This window comes from Phoenix dactylifera, chromosome 8 (genome assembly GCF_051530095.1).
Source record: "Phoenix dactylifera cultivar Ajwa chromosome 8, Ajwa_hap1_PhDact_Kaust_v1.1, whole genome shotgun sequence".
Classification (NCBI taxonomy): Eukaryota; Viridiplantae; Streptophyta; class Magnoliopsida; order Arecales; family Arecaceae; genus Phoenix; species Phoenix dactylifera.
The window spans coordinates 10914077-10940694 of NC_143197.1; the positions used below are offsets into that span (position 1 = coordinate 10914077).

At 39.9% G+C, this 26618-nt stretch overlaps 1 protein-coding gene across 2 annotated transcripts; it reads left to right on the top strand.

Annotated features, from left to right (window-relative positions):
* LOC103716045 (sucrose nonfermenting 4-like protein) lies at window positions 1-26014 on the top strand. Of its 2 annotated transcripts, none has more exons than XR_016396153.1 (13): window positions 1-956; window positions 1630-1717; window positions 2526-2711; window positions 8188-8322; window positions 8423-8482; window positions 10279-10368; window positions 16633-16767; window positions 16972-17116; window positions 17252-17425; window positions 18523-18586; window positions 18676-18745; window positions 23355-25390; window positions 25463-25761. XR_016396153.1 is itself a non-coding variant. In XM_088702774.2 (13 exons), exons 1-13 carry the CDS (start codon window positions 832-834, stop codon window positions 25579-25581), a joined length of 1509 nt encoding a protein of 502 aa, XP_088558900.1. In that variant the 5' UTR covers window positions 1-831; the 3' UTR covers window positions 25582-26014. The 2 variants fall into 2 exon arrangements, 1 of the variants encoding a protein (XP_088558900.1); XM_088702774.2 differs by having other exon boundaries at window positions 25273-25390; window positions 25463-26014.
* Window positions 26015-26618: the final 604 nt, after the last annotated feature.

Genomic DNA, 26618 nt, shown 5'->3' on the forward strand with positions numbered 1-26618 from the left:
GCCGAATTTATTATTATTTTTTTCCTTTCATTGCCTCCTTCCCCTCACTCCGTCGTTCGTTCGCTCTCCCTCTCCTCGCCATTTTCCCCTTTTCCTCTTACTCCCAAATTTCCACTCGATTTCAATCTGAAATCGGCCTCGCAAGATCTCTGTTCTTCTTTGCCGCTTCCCGATTCGACGGTTTCAGTTTGTTCTATGGGCAATTCTGGCTTTCTACATTTATTTTTTTTATCGGAAATGTTGAGTTTCTTTCTATAATTAATCTTCACGGTCGCAGTTACTTTTCGAATTTATAGTGTTGTTTTTGAAATTTTGTGGTTGATTGGAGAGATTGCAAGATTCGGATTAGCTTCGAGTGTTGATCGAGAAGGTGCTGGGTTTGAAGTTTTGAAATTTTAAGCTAGCTCTTTGGGTGAAATCATAGGATTTGCCTGTTTTCCAATTAAGTCAGTTGAAGAGAGCGGCTTTTGGGTGCGAAAGGTGGCATTTTTACGGGATTAATAGGTGATTCAATGCATCCCTTGGTTTTTGGTGATCCTCTGGCCTGGAATGCGTGATCATGAGGGGTCCTCTGCGAATCTGTGGAGGATCCCGTTGCAGGAAGAAACTCAAATTAGGACAGGGTTTTTCCTTGGTGGGTTTTTAGAGTAGTGGAACATGCTCTACCCGATCCTCAGTTTCCATGAGGTTTTGTGTTGACCAGAAGCATCGGAGCAGGAGATGGGTTGTTTGAGAGTGCTAATTCTTTTGTTTTACGGAAGAAACTAGAGGTAGCGGAATAATATCATCGGGCATCGTTTATTGGGTAGTTCTTGTTGGAAGATTTGAACAATGTTTAACCCCGGGACAAATCCTTCACAAGATGCAACTGGAGCCTCAGGTGGGGTGCTAATTCCAACGCAGTTTGTGTGGCCTTATGGAGGGAAAAGGGTTCTTCTCACTGGCTCTTTCACAAGGTCAGTTTCAATTGTTTCCTACCCTTCCCTGCTGTGCTTAATGTGTTGTTTATTAGGTTTCTACTTGTTTTTAGTATACATATAAGTATCTATCTATATCTATCTATGTATCTATCTATCTGTCTATATACATGTAAAATGTGTGGGTATATATGTGTGCGCGCGCGCACACACACACATTGGATTAAGATATACCATCACTGCACTGAGGTTTAGTATCCTTTATTATTGAAATGGTACCCGTAGATGCGAGAACTATTCAATGTGAATCTAACAATATAGAGTGCTAGGAGTTTATGAGTTAGGGGTACCATGAAATTCAGGGAGGGCCATCGGCAATTACGTGGTGTAGCGTGGAAATTGGTGTGGCTATAATCTTGTAAATTTATACCAGACTATACATTATATAGGGGATATGTTCATGCATGTATGTATGTATGCAAGTTAATGGGCATGTGCATGTATGGATCTGCTTCTGACTAGCTAGACATTAAACCTGCTGTTTGTTCAGAGTTATTTTTTTTTCATAGAGAGGATACTTGGTTATAAAATTAATGTTGTGTTTTTGTCATATCATGACCTTCACAGCTTTGGAATTGTGTATGTATATCTGCCACAATATAACTCTTGCGTCTTTACTTCAAACTGATCTGTCTTGAATTATCTGTCTTAGGTGGACTGACCATATAATGATGTCTCCTGTGGAAGGTTGTCCTTCTGTATTTCAAACTATATGGAACTTGGCACCCGGCATTCACCAGGTCAGCACGTGGTTCTTATTCCTATGAATGCTAGGTTCATGATTCTTCATTTTTGTTAGCATCATTCGCCATTTTTAAATTTATGATATGTGCATGGTATCTTGATGCTATTTCTAATTAAATTATAGATTAAATCAAGATCTGCCGAACCTGTATCAGGATCCATGCCGGTTAGCACTGGTTTGGTACAGGGTGAACAGGTGGTTCACTCCAATTCAATAGACCATGATTTAAGCCTTTTAAAGAGGGGTGTGTCTGGGTGGGAACTAGTTCAAACCGGTGCGAACCGAGTGGTTCCACCGGTTCCGCTTTGAACCGCCCAGTTCGGGGTGGTTCAAGAAGGATTTCGAAATTTAGGGCCGAACCAACCTGGTTCCCCACCAGTTTAGTTTGGTACAGAGTGAATCGGATGGTTCGGCCTAGTTCGGCATGCCTTGGATTAAATAGATGTTGATTTTAAGTTGATTCATTGGATGCATATGTCATAACATAGTTACCTTCCTCACATTCTCAATTGAAATGTTTAAGATCTGAGATCTAAGATCAACGCATTTCTTTACACCGCATAAGACTAAGATCTGAATTATTTTATGAATACACATTCATACAAATATGCACCACATGCAGATATTTATGCAAATATCTGACTGAAGACACCCGTCTGGTGTTCAGCATCACGTCCTGTTAGTGTGTATCCACATGCATTTAAGGAAAAGTATCTAATTATATAATGACTTTAGATGTGTTAATATTCCATCTGTTGCTTTTGGGCCTTTAACTCATTTTCTTCGTGCCCTCTTGTATGCAGTATAAGTTCTATGTTGATGGGGAATGGCGGCACGATGAGCGGCAACCTTATGTGGTGGGAAATTATGGGATAGTGAACACATTGCTTCTTGCACGGGAACTTGATCCAAGACCTGCAGTCTTAAGCCCCGAGGCAGCTGGCAGTAGAATGAACATGGACGTGGACTACGAAACCTTCCAACATGCAGTAAGATGACAATTAGCTTTTGTGATTAATTCTTTTTAGATGGTACAGATTTATGTTAATCATGTACATAAACATACATAAGTATATAAAATGCACATGCATATTTATAGATGTTGTCAACTTGTATAAACGTACTCATATAGGTGTAGATGAACACTTTTACATGCACATATGGATTTAAAGTGTTAATACATTTATTTTTTGAAAATGCTTTTTTTTTGTATTCTTGACAATCCAACAGCCACATGCTTAAAATCATACTCCAATAACACCCACATGCTTAAAGTTTTAAGCCATTTTAGCAAAATTGGGCAGCATTTAGTTTGGGATTGCAGTGGGTAGAAGGTCTAGAATAAGCTTTATGCTCGCCAAACATCTTTTGAAAAATAGGCATAAGTAAGGAATGGTATTCCAGTCAAAACTGCTTATGCTAACTTTTCCAAGGGTAGAAATTGTCATATTGCTATTCTTAGCTTAAAGCCCTTAGTGGACCTTCTTCTTTTGTTTTTCTGATCAAAAAACACTCTCAGGCCTCCGCCTTGAGTTATTCTAGAAGCTATTGCACAAAAAGAAAAAAATTGTGAAATAACTATTCCAAAAGGAGCAGTTATCATTTTCCCTTTTTGTTTTCCAAACTTAAACACAGAATTAATGTTTAGATTTCTAATAAGCTTCATGGGCTCTATTCAACACCCACGAGCAAGCATACAAAAAAAAAAAAAAAAATTGAAGACCGAAACTAGCGATGAGACTTCTAGTCATGTAGATGGTAGTTTTAGCCAAAAGGGGTCCAGTTTGTATAAAAGAAAGTACAAGTAGCAGAAACTGCTAGAATTCGAGCAGTTTTGGTAGTCAAAATTTAAAAACCTCGGATTGTCTCTTAATTTTGTCATATGAAAAACTTCATTTAGTTACGATAGATGCTTTACTAATTTATTCATACGCGAAACAATTATTCACTGATGTGCATTAGGCATTGGGAATGATGTACAATGTGCACCTACCAAAAGGTTTGAATTTCATTGACAACTAATTAGATGCTTCATGATTGAATGTTGTTCATACTTGGTGTCACCTTGAGATTTGTGGTTGCATGTTTAAAGATGTTGAAATTTGTGTTTCTCAAGTGAATATAAAAAGTTATGAATTGAGGACCTGGTCGATATCAGTCTGTATTGGCTATCTTAGATTGGATTGGTGACTAACTGGATCCTAGGACGCACCTAGGACCCCCGGTCCACTTACAAGGGTGCCAACTTTGTCAGTAAAGATTGGTACCAAGTGGGACATGACAAATACTACATACTCTTGTTTGATGCCAACCAAAATGCAGTCAAAAAGGCATTGGTTCCATTTTAACCATTGTCGGTGTTTTAGTAGAGAAAGGAAGGAAGAGGAAGATCATAACAACCCTAATATATGATTTAAAAAACCACAAAACAAGGCTTAGCGACCCTAAAAAAGTCATAAAACAAAGGAAAAAAAGGGGGTCTTGGATTGGATTCAGGACACCTTGGTGTATCGTGTATCAACATGAGGGTTTCTTGCTGCCACAGGGACTTGGTACCCTAACTGATATCAGGCCTAGATCTTCATTTCTTGTAGAAAGTAGAAACTATTTCTCTTTTGATGCGCAAGATGAGTGTGGCTGAAATGAGAATGCAGAGATGGATGCATGGTAATACAAGAAATTATAGAATAAGAAATGAAGTCATTCACAAAATGATGGAGGTAGCACTAATTAAGGATAAATTGAGAGAAGGATGACTTAGATGGTTGGATAAACATAGGCCGAGGGATGCACCAATATGAAGGAGTGATTTGATATATCTAGAAGGAATATAGAGGGGTAGAGGTAGATCGATTCATATGGGATGACATCATAAGGAAGGACTTGATATCTTAACATCTTTTAGAATGTGTATCTCTAAGCCGGACAGAATGGAGGAAAGGGATTTATGTAGGCAACACCAACTAGTTTGGGATTAAAGCTTAGTTGGATTGAGTTCAGTTGAGCTTTTCTTTATCTTAGTGTTAAAAATAAAAGGATTGAATAGTTTATCCTTCAAACAACAATATTTCTTTCCTAATATGAGGTCTTTTAAAAGGATAATGGCTTAGGAAAGGTGATGATGAGGCTTACAAAAAATGTCACAGGTAAATGATCTTTTGGGAAAAATTGGATATATAAAGGTAGATATGTGGTGAAACTTGAATAGTCAATTGGTTTTTGGATAGTTAAGTTTGACGAGTCTGGGCTAGGATGGGGTGTGGTTTAGGGAGTCATCTTAATGCCTGGTATGTTTGAAAACTTTGATGTGGTTGTTGTATTTTGTAGTTTATATATGTAGGCACACACTACTCATGCTCTCAAAGGTCAACTTGAGCAATATATAAGTATTTTAATCAATACTAACTAACATATATTATAATAAGTTTATTTGTAATTCTTGTAGATGATCATGTATGTATATAAATATATAATATATGTAGTATAACACACACACACACACACACACACACACACACACACATATATATATATATGTATATATAAGTTATGTATAACTCAAGTACTGGTCTCGTTCCTAATGGGACCTAATCGAAAGGCGCAACGTCAATTCAAGTGCAAGTCACCGATTGGCTCCTATCTTCTCTTTAAGGAGGTCCCCTGGTTCCTTAGCTGCACCTCAGTGTGCATTTAGCTGTCTAACTTTATATTTTGAATTTTCTTCCTCTAAAGAAAGGGGCAAGCAACATGCACGAGTAGGAAAAATGGAAGTTTGGGCTTTAAAGCGATTTGTCATTGCACAGATTTTATGAGAGATGCTCGTGTGTAAATTTGATCATTGTATTAGAGTTTGTCAAGGAGTACTTGGTGCTATGACCATTGGAGGACCGGTACGCACCTTGAGGATGCTATAGAGTCTTTTTGATTGCTCATCTGAAAACCATGATCTTTGGCTTTAAAACTAAATTATAATTTGTATTTGAGAACTTCCAAATTAATAGGAAGGAAGTTTGATTTGAATGATTCTGGGTTTCTATTCTATGATCGAGTGGTATATACATTTACAACTTCGAATTGGATTAATTTCTTCTCAACAAGTAGGCTTGAGCATATGCTAGGTCGTGCTGGGCCAAGGTCTAGTATCAAGACCATGGTACGCCGTACTATCTTGAATCGGACGGTACGGGGCATACCGTATTGTACTGGTACCGATACTCGGTATGGGTGGCGTACCGACACTCGGCACGCAAAAATTTTTTTTACCGTACCATAGCGACATTGTGCTAGTGTGGCACCGGTACATGGTTCGGTACCGAGACGACGAATCTTGATCAAGACAATCCAAACCACTCCCAAGCCTAGCTAGTCGTAGCCTTAAGTCTAAAGATACCGAGCTTGGTTGAGTGTAGTTGCGATCGCCCTGCCTTACCTAGGACAAGTTGGGCCAGTCGGGCTTGGCCAAATGGATTTAACTTGATTAGAGAGAGAGAGAGAGAGAGAGAGAGAGAGAGAGAGAGAGAGAGAGAGGGAGGCAAAAGTCATGATAGTGGGTTGTGGTCAGGCTAGGTTATATAATATAAGTAATTTACAATATATAAAAAATATATAACTTATCATATATTAAAATAAAATATATTGTTATATAGTTGAGTTGGGCTAGGCCATGCTATGCTAAAATAGCAAACCCAAGCCATGCCTGATTTCATATTGAGACTAAAATTATAAGACTAGCTCAACTAGCTAGGCCTAAAACCTCAGCTTGAGCCCGGCCAAAATTGGGTTGGGTTGAGCCTGGTTGGTTGGGCTTTTTTTTTTTTTGCATTGATATATCAACAAGAGCTTGGGCCAACGAAATCTTACCAAATGGAGAGACAGTTGAGAGGTGACAAAACCTTTTACTTTCATTTTAAAACCAGTAACCATAAAAAAGATGGATTGTTTTTGAAAGAATCTTTTGACCGTAACAGGTAGAATTTGTTCTTGTGGTAATTATCAAGTTATTGTAGCTGAGAAAGACCTGGAGATTTGTAAACAATGCGGGTTGTAATTTATTGATTCTAGGACATGAAGATATCAAATGGATACATCAAACTTGCATGTCTTGTCTCATGTGTGGTATTTGAAATATCTTCCTAGGTATATTGTTAATCTTTGATAAATCCTTTAAAAGGAGTTTGAAGGCCTGGTATATTGCAATGTTTGGTTTGATCAACATATTCATTTCAGTTTGAGAAACTGTCATCCAATCAGATTGAATGGGATTTCCCGGGCTCTGATATGTGTTTTGGGAAAAGTAACATGAAACTCAGAATTATGGGTATTCCCAGTACTACCAAATGAAAGCAATAGATCCATGGTCAATTCTCTAACAAATAAATAAGAATTGCTAGTTATACCTTGTGCAAAAAAAAGCTTTTCATTAAATTAGCCATTCCATGTGAATCCAAAGTGCATCTTTATGCCAAATAAACTCATAACATACTTAATATACATGCGGTATATATATTTACTTGCAGCCAATGAATGTTGAGTAACTTAAATATATTTAGTTGTGAATATGTAATAGAAAAATAGTATTATTTCCCTTGGAAGAATATGAATGAACCTGAGATGGGTGCATGATAACCTTCCACTCATCCTCGTATCTGTAATTTATTTACCTTTGAAGAGGAAAAGACTATGTCTGTTCTATGAATCCATTTGGCAGTGAATCAGGGTTGCCACGTAGCTTCTCCCTCAAAGGGGTTGCCCAAACTCTAAAATAATTAAATATGCTTCAGTAAATATGTGTTGAATAATACTTCGAAGTAATGATTGCCATGTATACATACTCTAAAATATGTATATAGTAAAAAGGATTTTACTTAAATAACTGAAAATACAGGATTAAGTGATTTTACATCAATAATGTGAACTTAATGTATGCGTAGGACAAACGATGATGGAATTGTCCACAATTTGTTGGGGTCATAGACTAAGGACTGTCTGTAATAACCATGGTTTGTGTGTAAAATCCAATACAGCAAACTTGACTTTTTCCATTTCCAAGTTAACAATGTCCAAAAAGCAAAGGTGGAATTCGTGAAGTGGCTAGGTGAGTGCACAGAGGAAAAAACATCCATAAAAGAACTAGAAGTGCAAGAAGATTATAAAGGAGGAAAAAAAGAGAGTTGAAAGGGGAACAGAAAAGGGTGGAAATTATGGCAGGATGCTTTGATTATCCTGTCTTTTGGCTTTTGGTTGATGCCTATGAGAGCCATTATTGTCCTCTTCTCAGCTACTCTCTATTTATCTCCTTACAGTTGTGAATTGCAAGAAACCAGAAGGTGAAATCTTTAATATTTTTTTTCCAATCATATGTTTTTAGATTTTTAGATATTATTGGTGAGGAATTAGCAGAATTATTGGATTCATCGTCTTGACTCTTGATCGTTTCTCTGTTGCAAATTCTGTTATGCCAAATAGGCTATGTCATCACGTGGTGCCCTGCAAGAGTCAACTTTGACGATATCGGAGGCTGATATAGAGGTCTCTCGCCATCGTATTTCTTCATTCTTGTCCAGCCATACTGCCTATGAGTTGCTTCCAGAGTCAGGGAAGGTATAACTAGTTTCCTTTCAATGAATGATTTCATGTTTTTGTACTGTACTATTGTTGACACTCGCCCATCTTGTGATTCAAAGTGCGCATGTGATTTCAGGTCATTGCTCTTGATGTTAATTTGCCTGTCAAGCAAGCATTTCAAATCCTTTATGAGCAGGTACCTCTAGTCTTAAAGGATGGAATTGATTAACTGTGTTCCAGCTATTTTTATTTGATGATCATTATGTCTTATTGTTTAAATTTCTATGACCTGCAAGACTGCAGGATAGTAAGAACTGATGGAATGTTTGCACTCTTTGATATTTTTCTCATTAATGAACAATGCCTTGACTTTGCACAATCACTTTTTTATTGGCTGTGGGGCACTTTGATTTGCAAAATGCAATGATCAAATATTACTCATGTTCTATGAACATATGCTTGATAATATTAGGGCATAATTATCATAAATAATTTAGAAATGCTGCTTCATCACCAAACTCAGAGAAAAAAATGTGCATATATTGGTTGGTAGATATTAGCACTAATTTATTGTCAAGTTGTTTTAGAAAGAAATTTTAACTCCAAACTGCAGATTGACGCATGAGCTTGCAACATGATCTATAGGAAACTCTGAAGAGAAACTGATACAGAGCTTTGTTGGGTACTCTTAGGGTCTGATCCAATCTATTAGTGACTTTAATTTAGTGGTGGGCCCATAATTATGGGTCACTTTACATCTTGGCAACACATTTACCAGACACATTGGCAAATCTGAATTCATTAGCATTAGATGTGATTATTTCTTTGTGTCTTTATATTGGGTATCCTTCACGGTTTTCTCCTATTCTTATCCATATTTTTTTTTCTAAATATAGATCTATATATTGATATTCAAATTTTATGTTTACCTGTATCCATTCCATCTGACAGCAAAGTATAAATACAAATACGGATATGCATTATCCAATCTATCTCCATTGTATTTTCGTCTAAAGTTAGCAAGATATAAAATAACCAGGATACAGTGGCTGCAGTTGATTATTGCTTGGTACAATCTATTAGAAGATATTTATTTTGAAGTCTGAAAATTAAGGGGAGAAACCTTGTTCATGGGGAGGCAGTAGACCAGTTAATATGTGGGCTTGTGTTTAATTATCTTGTCCTGGCTGCTTCTTAGGTGGCTAGGCTCAACTTAATAGCAATTCATGCATTGCCGCTTGTGGGTGCCTAGTTGCTTATCTAAAAACAACAGGAAATATGCCCCCTGATTGGAATGTTTTGGCAGAGGACTCTGCAAGCTAATTTTAACACAGTAGGATATAGCTCTTATAATAGTTATATCTAATATTGCATTCATCCTTTTGGTTTCTTTTTTTCGAATCCTTAGACCCTAGAAGGTTTACAATCTGGCATTTGGAATCATTCTTTATTAGCTAGCATCATCTGTTTGGTGGCGCATTTGCCTATCATTGATTTTCTCTTCTGTTCTAGACTTCTAGGCTGGCTTATCTTAGCTTTCTGGTTCTTACTGTCTCATCTTTTGAATTCCATGCATCTCCTACTATCAGGCCGCCTGAATTCTGTCAAAAATAATCTCTATTAAATCCTTATTCTATATGTTCTAAATTATCTAGCTATGGTTTAAAATTGCCTCCATATCTGGGAATATGTGCAAATTAAATGCGTGTCAAGGAACTTTCAAGTTTAGCTGAAAGATATTTTAAACTTGGCATATAAATCAATTGGCTCTCTAAAATAGAAATTTTTCTACTCTTCTCTTGTTTGATGTCCCTGTCCTTCTCAAGATGCTTTTTATGTATGGATGTTTATTAAGCACATTATATCTTTAGAGCAGGACAAGTTCTTCCACTGTTAAAAACTATAAGTTTGATGTATTATACCTTTGCATATTGATCAAAGCTTTGTCAAGTTGTCATCTATGCTTGCTGTCTGAAATCAAATTGCTTACAGGGAATTCCTGTGGCTCCTTTATGGAACTCATACCAGGGGCAATTTGTCGGAGTGTTAAGTGCATTGGACTTCATATTAATTCTGAAAGAGGTGCGTGTGGAATGTTGTTTCTCACTGGTTTTAATCTTAGCCAAGACAATATTGTTCTTTATTCCAGGAAAATTGCTAGTTGTAGTTGGTTCTTTAGTCATTCTCTGTTAACTATGAATTATGACTGGCTTGGTTTGTTAAATTAAGTAATGCTTTCTGTATAGAGCTGTTTTGAATCATGGAATGTGCTTACTTAGAAAGGATTCCTGTGAACTCTTTTGCAAGATAATGTGCCCATTCCTTGTTGCCTGAATGATAGGGCTTGCTAATGTTTTCCTTCATCATTCTAAAATTGCTGGTGACATGTCCGTTGAATGAATTTACTGCATTGATGCTTAAAGATATAATATGCAGCATAACCCTTCAATAAATTGCATCATTGAAGGAAATTAACGTGGAAAATATTATAGCTAGCATTTTCTTTCCTGAAGAATTAGTAAATAAAAGTTTTACTAAGCTTGTTTCAAGGAATAGGGGTCAAGTTGACTTTATTAGCTGCATCAAGACCCATCAGATTAGACTGCATTCTTAAGCTTCATATTACATGATATAAATTCTTCCTTCTTTCTCGATAAGATTAGTTAAACTCTTTTTACATAGACTGATTTGGTAGTGTAGGACAAGGAATGCTGAACGAGTCCGTAACGAACCGGTCCGATCTCTGATCGGTCCGGTTCGGCATTAAAAAATGGTATCAGCTACAAACAGGTGCGAACCGACTCGGTTCGCACCGGTTCCAAATTTTTTTGGGCTTTTGGATGCATAAACCAGGCCGAACCAGTGGCCAACCGGTACCGGTACGCCTACCGGTACCGGTACGGCGATCCTTGGTGTAGAATGATTCTATTCATGTGAAACAAGATATCATACCGTATTGAACCGGACGGTACGAGGTGTATCGTACTGGACAATATGGGGTGTGCCGTACTATACAAATTTTGTACCAGTATGCAGTATGGTGAGTGTATCGATACTCAGTATGCTGAACCAACTTCCTTATCAGGCGTGCCGACACAGTAACAGGGTGGTACCGGCATGAGGCCCAATACCGAAATAGCGTACCTTGGTGTAAAATAATTAGTCATTGATTGATTCTGTTATAATAGAACTCGAACAAACACTGTTCATGGCTGTCTCAAGTCATGTTCAGCTCTTTTAACTTGGACCATAGAACTTATGTGCAGGAAAAAGAAAAAAAAAACTGGTGCATTTCTGTCAAGAAAATAATAAAAAGATCCCAGGATCTGTTGTATGACTAGTTGAGCATAACCATTGCCCAATTTCAATGGCAAACATCTTCTTATTCTCCTTGGTGTCAAAAAACTCAATCTACTTTGCTCTCTCACCTGCTTGTTCATTCAATGAAGTTCCTAGCTGACCCGATTACCTTTTGATTTATTTACAATACGATTCCATATATTATAGTAGAGATGTGGTGTTCTTACCATTGGCATCAATATGGCCATTCTTGATTCTTAATTCATGTGCTCCTGTTTCCACTTTCCACCCTATGTATTCTGTTTGTACCAAGGTTTTGCTACAATACTTCTTTATTAACTTTTAATTGGTATAACTTTTAATCCTGGCCATTGGTTTAATAAAGGGTAAAAAAGGAAAAGACTCAATCAATTGCTCACACCCTCCAAACAATCTATACCATGCTCTGCTGTCTCAGTACCGTTACGGACCAGTCTTTCTTCCCACTAGGCATCCCACTTGCCCTTCCTTGCTCGTCGATCCCATTGCACTTCCCTGCCAACCTCAGAACCATTCCTCCTCTACTTACCACTGACTCCTTCCCCCAACTAACTCTAGGGACAAAAAATGGTAGACCAGTCTAGAAACTATATTGATGAATTGGAGGCAGAATGGAGGGGGTGAGATCATTGAGGATGAGAGGATAACTGTTAGCCAATGGAAAGAGGCGGTGGCTGAGAGACCTGATGTAGGGGAAGGGGCAGTCAAACGAGGTGTGAAAATGAGAGGTGGCTGTGGGAGGAGGGGTATCGTGATTGGAGCAAGCATCATCAGGGGAGGCCACAAGGCAAAGGGGGCACAGAAGATGACTACCACAACGTTGCAGCTTAGGGGCCACAGGATGGACTATAAGTGATGGAGGAACTACTTGGCAGAAGATGGATGGAGTAGTAGAGGGGTTTGAGGACACGAATGAGGTGCCCTTTATAAAGTAGTAAACTGCCCTCCGGGTTGAATTGAATCACTAAAATGCTTTCATCTTTCACTTGTACTTGTATAGCTGGTCAGGCATCCACTGCTAAAATTTAAAGATATGAAACCACTTATTTAAAGATGGACTGTTCGAATGAATTCACCTATATAGCTGTATGGATGAGAACGGAGCATTGTAATAAATCCCTTTTGTCAATTGGCAATGCATGCTGGATTATCCAAGAAACCATATATTCTTCATGAGATTCTTTTGTGTGTGATATGAGATTTGTGACTTCGACATTTTAATTCTATATATAACAACAATAAGGCCTACAATGTTCCAACTTCTATGGCATAGAAAGTGGGACAATAAAGAGGGTTCAGGCAAGCAAGTTTAGCATAAATGAAAATGTCATGATGAATGTGTGGTAAGACTAGAAGGGAGATTAAGAAACGAGGATATTAGAGGAGCTCTTGCAAATGCAAAAATTAAGGGCAAATTGATGAGAAATTACTTGAGATGGTATGGGCAAGTTCAACGAAGACATGAGGTGGCTCCAATAAGAAGAGATACTTTAATTTCTATTGAAGGATATAGGAGGAAAGATTTGAGGTGACATGGATGGAGGTGCGAGAAAAGATATGGAAAAGCTTGGAGTTAATCTGAGGTGGCTCTGAATAGGAATTGCCGAATGAGGATATATAAAGTTGATCCTATATACTTGGGAGTTGGGATAAGGCTTGATGATTATGGTTATAGTTATTAATGTTTCAGTTCTATCTACTATTGTTTTTGAATTGGTTGCACATGCAAGCATGTTCAAAATCCCTTTTTGTAATTAGTTTAGAGTACCCTTGGTTAGAAATTATCAGGAGCAGTACTGTTTGTTTGTGGACCCATTTGAGGAGTCTTCCTGCAATTCTTAATTTATCATGGATCCTACTTTTATTTGCATACCTTTAAAGAACAGGCTTGATAACCATTCAAGCATGCTGGCACTTTTAATATGTCATCCAAAAATTCAAAGTCAAAATCTTGTGAATTTAAGAGTATTGCTTTAGGCAAAACAAATTGTTTTTCTCTTTTTCCGCGTATTTTGATTTGCTCATCCTGTGGGTGGTCGTTAGTTAATATCCACTAATTTCTCATTTTTGTCTTTACCAATTTTGCTGCATACATTCAAGTTTCTATCTGAACATTGCACTAATTTTTTTTAAGCTGTGCTGTGATGACCTAAGAGTGTCCCAAGGCTTGCTGAATCGGCCGGTTCAGTATGGGCCGGTTCAGCACGTACCATACCGGTACCAACCCCCACCGGTATGGTACAGTCACATAAAACGGTTCAGGGCCGGAACTGAGCGGGGAAGAAGAAAGAAGAGAAAGAGGAGAAGAGGAAGAAAGAGGAAGAAAGAAGAGGAAGCAAGAAGAGGAAGAAGAAGAGGAAGAGGAGAAGAAGAAGAGAAGAAGAAGGCGCTTCGACGTGCCTCGGGCCGACCCCCTCTCGAGCACCCCGATGCACGCGCAGCCCTCCCAACGGTTCCTTCCTTGCTCGTGGGAGAAGGGGGGAAAGAGAGGAGAAGAGAGAAGGAGAGAGGGGAAGAAAGAAGAGGAGAGGGTTTGGGAAGGAGGAAGAAGGGAAGGAAAAAAAAAAATTTCCGCGCGCCCGTGAGCGGGGAATTGCTCGTCCCGTGCGCGATTCTAGGCGTAGGAATCTCGATTCCGCGCGGTTCCCCGCGCTCGCACGATTTCCCCGCGCCCGCACGCGGGGACTAGCGCAAAGCAGCGAGCCCATGCGGGGCCGCGTGGGGCATTTAATGCCACAGAGCGCGTCCGTGCGCGCGTGTCGCCCTCTTTTTTTTTTTGGGTTCCGGTTCGACACCGGTTCCAACCGGTACCGGAGCCTACCGGTACACCGCTTCGGTCGGCTTGGCGGGCACTGGAGTGTCCCTTGAAGAAGGTGCCTTATTTTGATGTTTTATTGTGTATGCGGTCGGTTCCATGTGTATATGTATATTTTTTTGATGGCCTATCTTCTTGCATTTTTAGTTCATTCCAAGAAATGAAATTTGGATTCAAAAAGGCACTGTTATGCTTAAATATATTATATATCTATTGTTGAGTACGACAGCATGGGGGTAGATTAACAGTTCCACGTGTGTATTAATTTATCTGTAATGCAATTCAAGCTGGGTTTTATCTGCACGGAAATTTGAAATTGCAAATTAGTGTGTTGTGCAAAGAAATTGTTGCATATTGTGGTTTGATGAGAGTATCTTTGGTTATGTTCCTTCACATGCATATGGTAATAAGCTATTTGATTATTCATGTTTCCTCTTGATTAGGGGTGTTTTTGAGCTGAACTTCAGCAAGCCTGATCCAGCTCAAGCTTTGCATTATATTGATGGTTTGTTGAGCTTTGTCAGTTTATTGCTGTTTTGACTTCAATTCCAAGCTCAAGCTTACGCTGATCAATATCATGTCATAAATGAGCTGCTAACAAATAGCACATCAAATGCTCCAACTTAAGTTAACATGATTGATAGTAGGTGTGGGTGCAGATTTGGGTACTGGAGTGGAGATATTGAGCTGTCAAAATAGTTGAAAGTTAGCAGCACCTCGGAAGCAGGTGCTAGAGTGAGATTTGAAGAGATCAGAAAACAGGTGCAGAACTGTAAGTAGAAATTTGGAGTAAAGATTTCAGGATTCTCTTTGCAGTCCCATACCCTTTGTAGATCTTTGGAGCAAGATCTCAGCTAGTAGACCAATAGACCTGACACACATCAATTCCAAGGTACTCCCCTTGCATTTCTTATTGAGAATTGGTTGTAATTGTCAACCTCGAGTGGTTGTAAGTGTTCTTTTTGAGAACTAGAATGGGAGCACCCCTGGCTGAAAATCCAGTGATGGTGGGGCTCAGCGCAGGTCATTGGTACCAACCAGAATGGCTTTACCAGTTGCAGTAGTTCGCACCTCAGTGCTTGAAATGTTTCTTAATCATAAAGAAATAGAGCAGCAGACAGTTGAAACATTTATGGTCCAATATGATGCTAATATGAAATATACAAAACTATATATTGCTATGGTGGCCATTGCTCCAGCTCACCTCAAAACTTTTTTGAGCTTAGATCCTTGGCTCCAGCATGGCTTGATTACTAGTTTAGTGATCTTTTGCTGAGTCAAAAACAAGTTGTTCACAAATGACTCATCAATTGAAAAGCCTACCTTTATTAAGGTAACATATAAACGAACATGGTAGCTATCTCAGAACAATATGCTACGATTTCATCATTTTTTTACTTCAAATTGTTTCTTAATTCTCTTTCTATTACCCAATAACTGATCCACAAATATTAGCTTTTTTCTCATAAAATGAGAAAAATAAATTAACTTGGTTAAAATAAATTCTTATGAAAATATTTGTTAAATCATTTTCTTGATCTTGTTAAAAGTTGTTTACTTAACCAAGTTTTTATACTTGAATTGAAAATATGCAAAACTTAATATGTAAAAGTTTATTTTCTTTGGTAGATTCATGAAGATATTGTAATAATTTTGGACTGCATGTGCTATTTATAAATTTATATTCTAATTGGTAGTAATAACTTCTCAAGATTTAACCTTTTGGTGTTGGGTGCCATTTCGGCAATAGAGTAATACTGAAATTATTTGGTCATAAATAATCAATCATTGATAAGGGCTTGTTTTAATGATTGTTATGATACAAACTTAAATTCTAAGAAATGATTGTAGAATGAAAAAATTGGTCTTCTAAGTTTCTAACATCTTTATTTTCTTATTCTAGTTTTGCATTGTGGCCTTCAAACTAGTCATTTTATGCTTATTCCTGTTTGAACATGCATGCTTCCATTATTTCACTTTTGTTCTGAATGTGCTGCACATTTAGTGTGATCTATAACAGTATTGCTACATTAGTTGGTAGTGATTGGATTTGCGTAGTTCTGCAAACATTCTTTTCTTCCTTTTCTGTTTCATTTTCTTCTTTCTCTTCCTTTTCTTCTCCTTGTCCCATAATTTTTTCACAGATCTTTTTAATGTGTTGTTAAATATAATACTGTTGTAACTTTTTGCAGCTTGGTAATCATGGCTCAAATCTAACAGAGGATGAGCTCGAAACTCACACAGTATCTGCTTGGAAGGAGGCAAAACAACAACTCAGTAAGCAAATGGATCCACATGGAAGAACATTTCATAGGTGGCTAATCCATGTAAGTTCCCATGAAATTCCTTTCTGTTTCTTTTAAAATTTGGTATGGTGTGTTCGCAATTCAGTGGCATGCATAATGCCTTTCAAACATATCATTTTGTTTGGGTAAAAAACTTACATCTAGCATGTCTTTTTCCCATTTTTCATCTGTCTTTTGTAAATGCCATCTCAAGATCTATATATTGAATGCACTCGGTGTCTACAGGCTGGCCCCTATGATTCACTGAAAGATGTTGCTTTGAAGATTTTGCAAAATGACATTTCAACTGTTCCAATCATTCATTCTTCATCATCGGATGGGTTGTTTCCTCAGTTGCTGCATATCGCATCCCTTTCAGGAATACTTAAATGTAAGCTCTATACTATCTCCCTTGCCCATGATCATATGCACCTGTAGTTGTAATTTCTTTTGGTGTTACTTATATACAAGCCTCATTTAGTCCATTCATTGATGTAATCACAAGTGCTGTAATCTTAATTTTCAGGTATTTGCAGGTACTTTAGGCATTGTTCTAGTTCTTTACCCATTTTGCAACGACCTATATGTACTGTTCCTTTGGGCACATGGGTCCCAAAAACAGGGGAGTCAAATGGGAGACTGTTGTCAATGTTGAGACCCAGTGCAACACTTGGTGCTGCCCTATCTTTGTTAGTGCAAGGTGGAACTCTCTTTAATTCTTGATAACCAAATGAATTAAATGGTAATTGTAATTAGATCTTGACAAATACATTGTAGTTACCATTTGTTTTATCATGGGCTTTGGTACTTAGTATAAGTGTTATATGTATGCGTTATCATCACTTTCATTGGGCCAAAAGCAAAAGTTGAAATATTATTTCATTTGTGCAAATAAATGCATATCAAAAGTTCTATCATTTCTATTCTTTGTTTCTTCTCCTCTTAGTTTTTCCAACTTCCTCTCTGCTATGTATCGGGTTGTTAACACGTTGTCTACAATAATTGTTGGCAAAAGTAAGATATAGCCAAGCTGATTTTGCACTCCTAGGTTAAGAATGTCTCAAAATTTAGCTAGAAATGTGACTCTCAAGTCTCAACTCCGGCCTTGGCTTTGTTATTGGAAGCATGTTAGGTGTGGGTACGTGGAAGCGGCCTCTAAAACAAAATACTAAGAAAATGCTTAGAAAGTGGGAACGAGGATGAGTTTCCGAGGAGACTTGGAAGCGGGTGCACTATCCTAAATGGAAAATTCTCGTTTTTAAGGTCCTTGGACATTCTTTCTTTTTTGCTTTTAAAACATTTTCAATTTTACAGGGCTTGCCCACCTGCTAGGAATGTCAGGACTTGTAACTGTGAGGATGACTTGTAATTCTTAGGAAGATCTCACCAAACTAGCATAACTAGAACCTAATGGCAATTATAGAATAGCCAAATGTAGCTCATTTTTTATGCTAAAAAGTGACTAATTGAATTTATTTGGATGAAATTTTTAATTGGTTTGTTACATAGATGCATCCTTTTGAATTTTTTAAGGGATCAACCAGATGTTTTGGGAGGTATGCTTTTGGCTGTTATAAACCATCGCATACATCACTTGAATGCAAATACAAATTCGTTATGGCCAGTCTTTGTGCAATCTCTAGTATTATTTTTTAAGTGCTAAAAGATACTGACTTTTTTTTTTGTTTTAGTTTCTTTCCAAATAGATAATCATCTTAATTTCTGTGCGAGTTTCATGTTTTTATTCTCTTTGCCAAGCATCTTGGACTTATGCTACTGTATTGATTGGCTTCACAGCTGGAGTTAGTTCAATTCCAATAGTTGATGACAATGACTCTTTGTTGGATACATACTCTAGAAGGTACCCTATGCTTCAATTTAGTGTGACGGTTGAATGTTTTAGTTCCCTTTTTGTTTTTAATGCAAAAACTTTGGTGATTCTATGCCCAGTGATATTACAGCTTTGGCTAAAGATAGAGCTTATGCAAAGATTCATCTTGATCAAATGAAAATTCACCAGGTAAATACTGATACTTCTTTTTGGTGAACCTTGGGGAAAAGTGCACTAAATTAATGGTTCTAACTTATTATCCACGAATTGGATATTTTTTTAATGGGTTTTAAAATATATTTTTCTTTACCAGACCGTCAATGTTAAGGTTTTGTAGCCTAAAGATATTTTGTAATAGTGTGAATGTCACTATTAAAAGATATAGTTGTTGGACCAAGATCTGTAGGATTGGAACGAGCACCCGTGCTGGTAGGTCGGTGGTATGGTATCGTGCCATGCCATCCCAATATGAACTGACAAGGGAGAGGGCTGGAGGAGAGAGGAAGAGAGAGGGAGGAAAAGGGAGAGGGAGGGAGGGAGAAAGCGGGAGAGGGCGGTGGAGGGAGCGGGAGAGGGAGAAGAAAAGAGAGGAGGAGAGAGGGAGGGAGGGAGGGAGGGAGAGGGCGGCGGAGAGCGAGAGAGGCCAAGGGAGGGGGAGAGAGGGCTTTTGACTTCACTTTAAAAAATTTCAAAATGAAAAAAGTAAAGTCGGCAAGATTTGCCGGCTTCACTATAAAAATTTCAAACATATATATAAAGGGGCTGAAGCCTCTATCTCATTTCGAAACAAGGGCTCTGCCCTTGTTCTGGAACCATGGGGCATAGGGCTTCGAAAGCCCTCTCTCCTCTCCGCTCTTTGCCTCTCCCTCTCTCTCCCTCCCTCTCCCTCTCCCTTCCAACCTCTCTCTCTTTTCCTCTCTTTTTTTCTCCCTCTACCCCTCTCTCATTGGTTTCTCGATTTGAAGGTCGGAACTGTCCCGATCGGCCTCCGATACAGCTCGATACCTCCCGAACCGTCTGGGACGGAACCACCGACCTTGTTTGGACATTGACTTTCAAGTAGCTCAAAGTGGATTTAATGAAGTATGTAGTATTTTTGTACTATTGTGACTAGGATTGAATGTCCAACATTATCACCTATATTTGGAATGGTGAAAAATTTTAATGCAAGAAGAATCAGATCATGCACCCTTTTATACTTTTGAAGGGTTATGGCAATGACTACGAGTGAGGAGCTCTAATGGTGTCTTGTGGAAGTATATGGGTCTAAGGTTCTTTAGGCATTTTATTGTATTTGTTAAATATTATTTGTAAATTTCATCTAAAGAATGGGTTAATCAGACAACTTTTTTGAATTATTTGCCATCTATGTTCTTTTTTTAAAGGAAAAACTGAGGTCTGCCTCTAACGTGGTTGTTATTTTATATTTGGTTCTAGTTTTTGTTTAATTCGTGGCATGTGAGTTGCTTTATAAAATATGTATACTCAAGGTTAGCCGAACTGGATGGTTCGGACCATGGTATGCTGTACCGATCGGTACCGGACGTACGGTACCCGTACCGATGGGTACCGGTACCGGTACGCCTGGCGTACCGCATACCATACCGTACCAACACTCGGTACGTCTATACTAGTGCGGCACCGGTACGGGGTTCGGTACCGGTACGGCGAACCTTGGTTCGGACCCTACTGAACCGAACTGATCAAGAATCAGAATGGTTTGGGTGGTCTGGAAGGTTTGACCTATAATAAAATCCTAAGGCCTTCCTAGTCCCCTCTTCCAATCTCGCTCGATTTTCCTCTCTCTCTCTCTCTCTCTCTCGATCTCTCTCCCTTTCTCAATTGATTTCTCTCTCCCTCTCTTGATCGATATCTCTCTTCTTCTCTTGATCGAACCGTGCGACAGCGACATCAATGGAAGATCTTGTGATGGTGATGGTGAATGGGCATGGTTGAACAGGTACGACTCTCGACCAATCGATCTCTCCATCCTCTCCCCATCCCTCTCTCTCCTTTTCGACCCCCCACCTAGATTAAGTTTAGGGTTAGGGTTTTCTCTCCCTCTCCCCTCTCTCCCTCTCATTCTCTCCTTTGCTAAGGCCAGCACTGCCTTCCTCTACATTTCTCTCTATCTTTCTTCTCTCTCTCTCCTTCCTCGCCCTCTCCATCCCTCCCTCCCTACCTCTGTTTCTCTGATGGCGGACCACTGCAGGGAGAAGAGACAAAGAGGAAGAAGAAGGGAAGGAGGAGGAAGAAGAGGTTATAGAGACGCAGGAAGAAGAGAAGAGAAGGAGGAAGAAGAAGCAGAAAGGAGGCTAGGGTTTTTTTTATTCAATCATTCAATTTCTAATTCATGAGAGGTTGGCCTTTATATAGGCCTTACATCAGGTCAATCAATTGACGACATACCAAATTTGGATCCTCAATCAATTGACTAAGTCAACCGATTGATTACATACCAAAATCGATCCAATCACTCGATCTAATTACACGACTTAACAACTAACCAAACTGACTCGACCAATAACAAAAGTAACTAATCAAACTGACTCAACCAATAACCAAACAACTAACCAAATTGACTCAACCAATAACCAAACAACTAACCAAATTGACTCGACCAATAATAAAAGCAACTAATTGACTCTATTATCTGAATGAGGGGCTTTGATGTCCCCATCAACTCCTCCCAGATGGAAAAAACTCGATCCCGTCGAGTGTAGGTCTGGCCGGAGAAAATTCTGCAGGCACATGGGCTTGGAGAGGGAAGGGAACACTGCGGGAAAGGAGCCTGTGGAGGGATTAGGGCGCGTGGGCCTGGGCAACAGTGGGCCGGCTGAAGGAGCCTGAGGAAGCCCGCGGTGGGTCGGGCCTGTTGAAGAAATGGGCCCATTGTTGTGTGAAAGGGGGTTGGGGAATTGATGGGCCGCAGGTCACAGGAGGGGGGGGGTTGTTTTGGTGTGTTGGACCCGAGGGCCTTGGTGGCTGCAGGTCAGAAAGAGGGGGGAAGGGGTCTGATGGGCTCGGGCGAGGGTATGTTGGCCCGATAGTGGGATAAGCGGGGAGAAGGAGGGGGGTTGAAACCCTGGGGAACCAAAAATGGGAGGAAGCTGGAGGAGAGGACAGCGGGTGGTGGAGGGCTTGAGGTGGGAGATGATGACCAAAGGGAAAGTCAGAGAGGGAGAGGAGATGAGGGAAGCGAGGGGGGCGGGGGGGGGGGGGGGGGGGTGGGCTGCGGCGGAAAGAGAGGGAAGGCGGAAGGGCAGTGGACTTGTGAGGAAGAAGGCGGCGACAGAATGAAGGAAGAAGGTGGCGACGGGATGAAGGAAGAGGGCAGAGAGCAGCGAGCGGCTCGCATAAGGCGGTGCTTGGAGCCGGAGGACCTCGGCGGAGGACGTCGTGGTGTGGCGGCTGTGGCGCGGTGACGACGGCGGTGGTGGACGGCCACGAGGGAGAGGGCGGTTCCGCGGCGTGAGGGGGCGGCCGTGGGGCGGTTTGCGGCGAAGATCCAGGTGGACCTTGGCGGAAGGAGAAGCGGCAGGCGGCGGGGCTTCAAGGACTGCAACGTGGCGTCGCGGAGGGGCCGATACTTGTAGGAGGTGGCGCTCGGAAGATGGCGGCATTGCTGGCGTTGTGCACGGGGGTGAGGGCGGCCACAAGAGTGACGGGTGGTGGGGAGGAGCAGCCGCAGGGGTTCTCCCCTTTTTCTTGGTGAAAACCGAGAGGGAGGGAGAAAGGCACGAGTCGAGAGGGGAGGGGTTTGTTAAACCTTTATTTTTTTTGTTGAAAACGAAGAGAGAGAGACGAGAAAAGAAACTGGATCGTGGTTTTGGTAGCAGGGGCAAAGATGGCGTGCTCTGATACCAAGCTGATAGCAGACCACTGCAGAGACAAGAGAGAAAGAGGAGGAAGGAAAGGAGGAAGAAGAGGTTATAGAGACGCAGGAAGAAGAGAAGAGGAGGAAGAAGAAGAAGAAGCAGAAGGGAGACTAGAATTTTTTTATTCAATCATTTAATTCCTAATTCATGAGGGGGTGGCCTTTATATAGGCCTTACATCATGTCAATCAATTGATGACATACCAAACTTGGATCCTCAATCAATTGACTAAGTCAACTGATTGATTACATACCAAAATCGATCCAATCACTCGACCCAATTACACGACTTAACAACTAACCAAATTGACTCGACCAATAACAAAAGCAACTAACCAAACTGACTCGACCAATGACAAAAACAACTAACCAAACTGACTCGACCAATGATAAAAGCAATTAATTGACTCTATCATCTGAATGTGGGGCTCTGATGTTCCCATCATTCTCCCTCTCCTTGTTTCGGTATGCTCTGGCACGACATGGTAACGACTTGTACCGTACAATACCAGTAACCGACCGATAAGGGTCATGGTACCAGTTTGGCGAACCTTTATATGGAAATAGGACTAACTGTTCAAAAAGTGGTCTAAAGGACCGAGCAAAATAGCTGAGGACCAATCATAATCAAATGGAAGTCAAACAAGGGACCAAGTGTTTCGTTCCTTTTTTAAGATGGTCAGTCAACTTGCCAAACATTATATGAAATTTTATCATTTGGCTTTAACTAGTCATTTCAATGCTAAAATTATCCATTTAATAACCCTTGAGTTTAAGAAGTCTTATTTTGTCTAAATGATTCTAGGTCTAAGCTTGTATTACGTTATTTAAGTTTTAATTTGATTAGAATTTCATTAGGTTCATTTTCCAATCTCTGTACTTTTTAAACTTTAGTATCAAAATTTGCTATCTTGGTACTAGGACTTGTGAGGAAGAAGGCGGCGACAGAATGAAGGAAGAAGGTGGTGACGGGATGAAGGAAGAGGAAGGTGAGCGGCTCAGACAAGGCGGTGCTTGGAGCCGGAGGACCTCGACGGAGGACGTCGTGGTGCGGCGGCTGTGGTGCGGTGACGACGGCGGCGGTGGACGGCCACGAGGGAGAGGGCGGTTCCGCGACATGAGGGGGCGGCCGTGGGGTGGTTTGCGGCGAAGATCCAGGTGGAGCTTGGCGGAAGAAGCGGCAGGCGCGGGGCTTCAAGGACTGCAACGTGGCGTTGCGGAGGGGCCGACACTTGTAGGAGGTGGCGCTCGGAAGATGGCGGCATTGCTGGCGTTGTGCACGGGGGTGAGGGCGGCCACGGGAGTGACGGGTGGTGGGGAGGAGCAGCCGCAGGGGTTCTCCCCTTTTTCTTGGTGAAAACCGAGAGGGAGGGAGAAAGGCACGAGTTGAGAGGGGAGGGTCTTGTTAAGCCTTTGTTTTTTCTGTTGAAAACAAAGAGAGAGAGAGACGAGAAAAGAAACTGGATCGTGGTTTTGGCAGCAGGGGCAAAGCCGGCCTGCTCTGATACCAAGCTGATAGTAGACCATTGTAGAGAGAAGAGAGAAAGAGGAAGAAGGAAAGGAGGAAGAAGAGGTTATAGAGACGCAAGAAGAAGAGAAGAGGAGGAAGAAGAAGATGAAGCAGAAAGGAGGCTAGAATTTTTTTATTCAATCATTCAATTCCTAATTCATGAGGGGTGGCCTTTATATAGACCTTACATCAGGTCAATCAATTGATGACATACCAAACTTGGATCCTCAATCAATTGACTAAGTCAACCGATTGATTACATACCAAAATCGATCCAATCACTCGACCCAATTACACGACTTAACAACTAACCAAATTGACTCGACCAATAACAAAAGCAACTAACCAAACTGACTCGACCAATAACAAAAGCAACTAACCAAACTGACTCGACCAATAACAAAAGCAACTAACCAAATTGACTCGACCAATGATAAAAGCAACTAATTGACTCTATCATCTGAATGTGGGGCTCTGATGTTCCCATCATTCTCCCTCTCCTTGTTTCGGTATGCTCTGGCACGACATGGTAACGACTTGTACCGTACAATACCAGTAACCGACCGATAAGAGTCATGGTACCAGTTTGGCGAACCTTTATATGGAAATAGAACTAACTGTTCAAAAAGTGGTCTAAAGGACTGAGCAAAATAGCTGAGGACCAATCATCATCAAATGGCAGTCAAACAAGGGACCGAGTGTTTAGTTCCTTTTTTAAGATGGTCAGTCAACTTGCCAAACATTATATGAAATTTTATCATTTGGCTTTTAACTAGTCATTTCAATGCTAAAATTAGCCATTTAATAACCCTTGAGTTTAAGAAGTCTTATTTTGTCTAAATGATTCTAGGTCTAAGCCTGTATTACGTTATTTAAGTTTTAACTTGATTAGAATTTCATTAGGTTCATTTTCCAATCTCTATACTTTTTAAACTTTAGTATCAAAATTCGCTATCTTGGTACTGGGCCTATATCGGTACTATATTGGTATAGCATTAGTATAGGGGTCGGTTCGGCATATGATACTCGGTATGCACTTGAGTATCGGTTCAATACTAGTATGGTATAGTATCCTTGGTATAGGGGTGAACCTTGCTTAGCGTACACCCTCTTATATCGAGTTGCTTTATCTTATCGTCTGTATATCTCAACTTTTGCACAACAAATGCCAAAAACTTACCCTAATAACAAAATAAATTAATTAAACCACCAACGAGAACTTTCTTTTTTCTTTATCTTTGAAATCTTCAAGGGCATGTGCCCAACCATGCCTTAAATGAATGACAATTTGAATTATCTCCTCTCTCTCTCTCTCTGAGATAAATTCAGGCATTGCAACTTGGACAAGATGCAAGTGCTCCATATGGATTCTTCAATGGGCAGCGGTGCCAGATGTGTCTTCATTCTGATACTCTGCAGAAAGTGATGGAGCGATTGGCAAATCCTGGTAATATCTTGTCTTTAGAAAGTTCAGGTTTCTCAATTGTAATCTCATTCTTGATATCCTCCTCGATTTTAGGGGTCCGGCGTGTTATCATTGTCGAAGCTGGAAACAAGCATGTAGAAGGCATTATTTCTCTCAGCGATGTATTCAGATTCTTGCTTGGTTCACCTCAAGCATCAGCAAGTACCTTTTAATTATACTGGCTTGTGATCACATCATTGGCCTACCAGGCAAATGGAATTATTTGTCTTCATTTCTTTCTCTTCTTAAATTAATAGGCCTCATTGGTTTAGAGCCTGGTTTCTGTTGAGAAGGCAGAGGTCTGTAAATGAGGAGTTTTCTTTTACCCCAATTTTTCATAATTTTTATTTCTATACTTTTGTTTTTGCTGGCTTGGATGATTAAATCAGACCCCAGTTCCTCAATTCTGCATGCTGCCAACGAAAAGGGACCAAGAAAGAAAGGGATAAAGATTAGAAAGTGGGAGATGAGGCTGAATTTGATGTCGTCCAAATGCTGTTGAAGTAATTAAGTGGCAACTCACGTCATGCTCATTGTCTTTTGAATTATGTTATTTCGATTGACTTATGAGATTTAGGCGGAATGCAATTACCATCTTCGCTGAAAGTAGTGAAAACTCCTTAAGCTATGTTGGACTTTGCTGATTAGGTTTTGGGGTTGACAGCAGGTTGGATTTGCTTCTGCTGTAAAATTGGATTTGCTTCAGTTGTGAACTAGATAGCATTTATGCCAAAGTTTTAAGCAATAGCAGTAGAACTGTTTTAAATAATACCATACCAGTAGCCGACTGGTATAACCATTACAGTATAAGGGCTGTAGGCATATGAAAACAGGCCCAGCTGATCAAAAATTTGCTTGAAGGACTAGACGAAATAGCGAAGGAGTAGTCATCATCAAATGGCAGGCATATAAAGGACCTTCTATGAAATTTTATCACTTTAGTTTTTAACTAGTCATTCAATGATAAAATGAGCTATTTAATAACCCTTGAGTTTAAGAAGTCTTATTTTGCCTATGATTCAGGTCTAAGCCTGTATTAGGTTATATAAGTTTTCATTTGATTAGGCTTTCATTTAGGTTCATTTTCACCTTTGTATTATTTAAATTTTAGCATTGAAATTTTCTATCTTGATACTAGGTTTCGGACTGGTTCTCAATCCCTATCCCAACCATCCTTCCCCTCCCTACCAACAGTCTACATAAAAACAAA

Excerpts from the sequence above, each read along its gene's own strand:
- LOC103716045 (XM_088702774.2), top strand. The coding sequence starts at position 832 with ATGTTTAACCCCGGGACAAATCCTTCACAAGATGCAACTGGAGCCTCA. Across the intron at positions 957-1,629 it reads CTCACTGGCTCTTTCACAAG|GTGGACTGACCATATAATGA; the intron begins GTCAGTTTCAAT and ends TATCTGTCTTAG. Across the intron at positions 8,323-8,422 it reads TGCTTCCAGAGTCAGGGAAG|GTCATTGCTCTTGATGTTAA; the intron begins GTATAACTAGTT and ends ATGTGATTTCAG.